General features: G+C 41.9%; 1 protein-coding gene across 1 annotated transcript; it reads right to left on the minus strand.

Moving 5' to 3' along the window:
• Positions 1–701: 701 nt before the first annotated feature.
• LOC135166532 (chitin deacetylase 8) lies at positions 702–3,229 on the minus strand. Its single transcript, XM_064128842.1, has 5 exons — positions 3,019–3,229; positions 2,759–2,952; positions 2,278–2,661; positions 1,292–1,432; positions 702–1,050 (listed from the first exon to the last, which is right to left on the minus strand). The coding sequence occupies exons 1-5, from the start codon at positions 3,178–3,180 to the stop codon at positions 795–797; spliced, it is 1,137 nt and encodes a 378-aa protein (XP_063984912.1). The 5' UTR covers positions 3,181–3,229; the 3' UTR covers positions 702–794.
• Positions 3,230–6,000: the final 2,771 nt, after the last annotated feature.

The following is a 6,000-nucleotide window of genomic DNA, read 5'->3' on the forward strand; positions in this document are numbered from 1 at the left end:
ATTATTAACAACTTAAATGCGATTTTCAGAAAATATATAACTAACTGACTAACGACACCCGGAGTAGCGGCCACCGGCCGAGGGAGTAAGACCTTGTGGGCTCGTTTGGTGAGATTCAAGTTACATTTTCTCCTGTCGTTTAATGTTTAATGGGCCCGCTAATGGTATCCGGTAGAAATTGGGTTCGGAGTTTACGACCAGCCGGATATGTGCGGCCTTAGCCGGGGCTGGGTAGCGCGACAGGGACGATGTCTGTAATGCTGTGGACGAGTAGTTTGCCACCCAGTGGCTGGTGTCTCTCAGCCACCCTAAGATTTACCTCCTTATACGAGCATGGACAGTCGGGAAGGAGGAATATAGGTGGATTACGCGTGGCCAATGGCTCTTGGATAGTACTCTAATGTGTGTGTCCCCCTCCCCCCCCCCCTACACTGAGATTTTGCTGCAATCTTTGTGAAAGCCTCTGATGCCATTAAACATGTACAGCCTTGAGAAAATTGAGCGGTGTTTATTTATTTATTTATTTACCTCCCTACGATACGTTTTCATAGCCCCAACGTGTCGTAATGAGCCGTAATAGCCCTGCTTTTTACTTCCGAATAGAAGTCTTTGAGCGTTGAAATTTCGCTGTTGGAAAATTAGTCATTTCAAGGAAAAAAAACGTTAAATATTCAAAGATAAATAATTTACAGACCTATTGATTGATTTTATATTTGATATATTTATTATTCATTTGACACTTTCAATAGAATAATTACACTGGATAAAGTACAGAAAAAATTTTCCATTTGTTATTACTTTCCAAGGGGATTATAAAGCCAGGGATAGCGGTCAGGACAGACACTGAGGCAAGACGTCATCCATCGTTCGGCACCGGTGGACGTCTTCAGGCCGCAACTTCGTGGAATACATTGAGTTGGGGAAATTCTCACCTCGCACTCACCAAAAGGCTTCTTAATACCCAGAGGTTTCGGATTTTTTATCCACTCGATCGTTTTCTCAACTGTCATGAGGTAGACGTCTGGTAGTGATTGCAGATAGTCAACGAACCTGAGGAGATATATTATCAGCGCCTGAACAAATAGGGCGTTTACAATGTCTCAATATAATAATTTTGGACACGATATTGTTTCCTATTATTCTAACTATATTACCCGGGTGAAAAATAAATTTTCCGATAATCGGAGAGAAGTTTTTGAGGAAAGGTCTCGTCGTACGGCGGAACAAACTCGATTTATTCTACTAAAAATAATTTTTCCTTCCCGGAGAAGCGAGAACTATTTATACTGACAATTGATAAGCCTTGAAGTACTCCGGGCTCCTGGTGAACCATGCCGCGTGCATGAAAACTGGGAAGGGTGCCCTGGAGCTGTTGTAGTGTCGTTGGAATTGCCTGATGAACCATTTCGAAAGCGGCTCTGCTTGTTTGGGTCTGAAACAGCCCGCGGGCCAAATTACAATACCTCAATGAGGAACGCGAATCACCCTCCTTGTCCTTCTTCCCTCTCCCCGCCCCAATCCCTGGATCCCTCGCTCGCCATCGACATTTTGGCTGACCATGCCGTCCTCTCACCTCATACCGAACACTGGGATTCAATCGAGCGTACTTGACTGATCCACATTCGCCCTACCCCGTTGAACTGAGATACAATGCAATGGTCAAACTATTCGTGAATCCTGTGTGCCAGCATTGGCTTATACCAATTAGACGGAGATCTCATAGCTGTAATTAATTATCAATTCATTGGGATCGATTAACGTTAAGTATCGTCATATTGTCCTGTGACAATTGAATTAATCACGACGCTAAGAGTTTAATGGTTTAATAGATTTTGGCAAACGACTGAGAGACTCTCTTCATTTTATATTAAATTGTCTAGTCGTTTAATCCAATATTTGGCACAAAATAATTGTTTCAGTTAGCATAAATAATAAATTTAACGCCAATGGTAAAAATTTAACCTCCTTCACGGCACCTGAATTTTGTGCAGGCATTTCGATACAAAGAACAACACGAAAATTTGATGTTTTAAACATAGGAAATATTTTATCCCTGAATGGAGAACAATGTTCCTGTTTTTTATTATCCCAACGATTATCTACAAACTGTCACGATAGCAAAAGTGGGTGGCAACAGTCGTGAAAGATTTCACAGAAGTTATCTCATCCAGATAACCATGATAAAGAGGTGTTAAAAAAAGCCAGAGAGTCATAAAAGAAAATGAATACGGAGAACTTGGTGGTGGTTGCATGCTAGTGAATCGATAGTGAACTTACATGTTGACACAAGCATCAACCATACTGCAACTGATACTTTTCTCGTCTTGCCACATAACCATGGGCACTTCCCAGACATTTGGAAAACTAGCTGTTGGGCATGGCTCTATCATGCAATCCTGATGACTAGCATATTCAAGAGTATATGGCCACAACGCTGGATCTGTGTACCTTATTGTGGGCATTGAGCTATCGTATATCAAGCCGAGCTCACCAACTCCCTGGAAACTTATATTACCAGACAACTCCAAGAATGGCACCCTCACGCCCCGAATATAACTCTTGGGTACTCCAGCAAAGTGCGTAATCATTGTTCTCATGTCGTCGAATTCTGACTTGAAAGTCGTCAGGTTTATGTATCGCCAATAGCCCTCGACTGTGTGACTGAGGATCAGGAAACGTGATTAATTCATTAACTAGATTTCTAATTAAATTTTTTTAGTTAAACTATATTATTTTCACCACCACCACCACCACTCACGTCACGGAGTGCAATGCAATTTCGTGTCCTCGAAGCCAGAGCTCGTGAACCTTTGCGTAATCTGTGTACTCGTGACAGAGGAAGTGGGTGACACCGATTGGACAGCCATCCGGATTCTTCCTGCCGAAGAGAGCCTTTTGGAAAAAATCGTAGGTAATTGGAGTGACGGCGTCGTCGAACGTCAACATGACAATCTGTAATCAAGAGCATTCCAGGGCTATGTCTTTCTTGGGCTGCATATGAGACAAGTTTTCTTTTACCTGCGGTATTTTTGAAGGTGGAATAGCACTTCCACTATCTGTTGTACTGCACTTGCATTCCGGTAATTTGCAAACACTTGGATAACACGGCTTTGCTTGCTCCAAACTCTTTGTGCCATTGGGGGCAATGAGAAGCCCGAGGAAAATTAGAATGCACCTCATGGCTTGGCTTTCACCACAATCAGGAAGCGCCAATCGCGACTCTGATTTAAAACGAATGGAGTTACGGCTGAATCGATAAATAATATTTATCAGAGAAAAATGTACATTTTTATCTGATAATAGACATACGTAATCACTACTTTTATCAGACTTAATCTATTCTTTATTTGGATTCTGGATAAATTTATCGGCAGTGTTCCCTTTTTATTCATCTTTTCTCCATTTGGTTTTCTCGTCCCATGAAAGCTCGGTAGTAAATGCAAATGAAATTTTGAGGATTAAATCATGTTACCATAAATTTCTCAGACTTTGGAAAAAAAAAATCATTACCGTTAAATACCTCTTTCACCTCTAATTGACAGCTCCACTTATGAATTACTTTCCTGGGATTAATATTGTGGTTGCGGGCGTAGTCGTGAATTATTGTTTTAATGGCTGAACTGATGATGCAACTGTTCATTTAGTTATCATGCTTCATTATCATAATAACGACAATTGTATGGAGCATCGGTTTAATTATTAGTTAGTATGTTCCAGTTCATTATCCTGATGCTGCCATCGTCCATGTCTCATGCATACCGACGATTTTGATGCATGTATTATCAATTTACGGAGTGCTATTAAAAATAAAAGGGGACATGGGGACATTATTACGTCACCGTCACCATTTAAAGGAGGGGGCTCTCGATTTTCAGTCTGACAGATGAGTGCTGCTTTCTGTCCTAGTGACACAATAATGAAATCTCAGGTGAAATTTTTCAGTTTATTTCATCATCGAGTCCAGTATTGAATCAAATCCCCTCCCCCGATGTTGACAATAAGGGGTGGCCCGGATGGGTATGGTGTAGAATAAATAACGATACAATTTTGATTCAATGAAGGAGGGGCTAAAACTTTTTCCCCGAGACTCTGTCAGCCCCCGAAGGGGCTGAAAAATAATGCTCAACTCGAGTGAGAGAGACACCGTTGAGATAAAATAATTCAACGAATATGGGGATGTATTTTGTAAATTTATTAAAGAGAGCCTCGGTATGCGTGTTCAATAGATGTGTGTGCAGGCCATGGGACAACCAAGTACATAACGGAGAATGGGAGACGAGTGAATGAGGATGGAGAGATGAGAGAGGTCGTGTCGTGTTCTCGGGGGAGTAAGCCCAGGTCGTTTCGATATATGCAAGTGACCTATGCGCACCGGTGGTGGTACGTAAGCTACGCGAGGATGAAGGGCATGACAACCAGACGGTCGCGCTAAACTCATGGGAAACACGTACAATTTTACTCTTCCTATCCTTTCAACGTTGAAAATAAAAAGTTTTTCTTCATCATCCAATTCTCCAATATGGCGACGTTCATTGCTATATCAGCGGCGAATTACTGGAAATTATTAGGGGTTGATAATTGTCATGATGATGCAAAGAGACAGAAAAAAAGTAATTTACTCTCCGAAATCCCAGAATTTTTCATTCCCCTCTCTCCGCAATTATTTATCAATCACTCCAGGATTAGGCTAACGGATGAGTAAAGCATGACTGCACAATAACATACAGATTTCCGGAAAATCCGATTTACAGATAATTTGAAAATGCAATAAAAAAAAAAGTACATCCTCGCGGATTTATATTTGCCGGATGTGGTGAATAGCGAGTTGGAAAATTGGTGAGTTTATTTCTGGCTCGTGCAGATTTTCATACCCGACAAGAGGGTGAGAGAGGGGATAAATCGTGCAACAGTGTCCAGTGAGTGGAATCACAAACACGGTATCCGTTTGCTTCTGTACTAATGATATATATGCACCACTGGACGAGGTGAGGGTGGAGTGAGGAATTACACAGGGGTATAGGAGGGAACCACGAAATAGGATGCATCGACCGATGCAACACGAGGACGAAATGGGGCAATGCGGAAACATTATGGCGCCTAGGTGTCTAGCAAGTCGCGTGAGACGCCACTGAGCCTAGTCTACCACTCTATGAAATTTCCTCCCCCTTCCCCTTCCATGCTCTTTACCTCGTGTATGTACACGTAAAGACGACGAGTTGTCTCCGGATTTGTATCGGTCTACGGAAATAGCGGAGGAGATTGCGACGCACAACGAATGGACAATGATCCGTAAATTTAAGTTGAATAAAATAAATGTCAAACAACTTTTTTCATTTTCATACATTGACATAATAATATTGGTTAATATTTTAGACATGTATTAATTTGAATCAGGGATCAAGGAGCGATAAAATTCTTCGGGAAAATTTGGTTGCTTGTGGATGATCCCCGAAAAAGCCGGGATCGACATGTAGAAGAGCCAAGGATAGCTTGAAGAGTGCACTTTGAAGCTTGATGATAAATTTGCCAAGCCAGGGGTGTTATACCACAGGTAGCGAAACGAGAGTTGTGGTTTTACGAGGGGAAGGAGAGGGTGGAATATGCTCCTACTCATGCCTTTATCGGGTAAAACCCGGTGGTCGTCCAGTCTCTCCCGATGAGAGAACCTTCGGGTGCAACAGCTTCCTGTCGTCGTCTACTGCTCGCTATTCTCCTGATGAAATAACTATTTGCTCCTGCCACTGGTAAGATTCAATGGCAATCCTCTGGTGGATAAGTTTAGTTGCATCTAGTGCTGTTGTTTGTTGAATAGTTATACAATCGTGCGGAATGACAAACAGTAAGTCCACTCATGCATCTGTTGAATCAAATATTAGAATGGGACAAGTGTTGTGGCCATCGGAGTGGAGAAATAAAATTTGTTATTGTGTTTCTCTTGCTCCTGGGGGCTTTCTTGGCAATTGCAGGGCCCACAAATGCGGGAAAAAAAATCACCTAAGT

The sequence above is a fragment of the Diachasmimorpha longicaudata genome, chromosome 10 (assembly GCF_034640455.1).
Source record: "Diachasmimorpha longicaudata isolate KC_UGA_2023 chromosome 10, iyDiaLong2, whole genome shotgun sequence".
NCBI classification, from domain to species: Eukaryota; Metazoa; Arthropoda; class Insecta; order Hymenoptera; family Braconidae; genus Diachasmimorpha; species Diachasmimorpha longicaudata.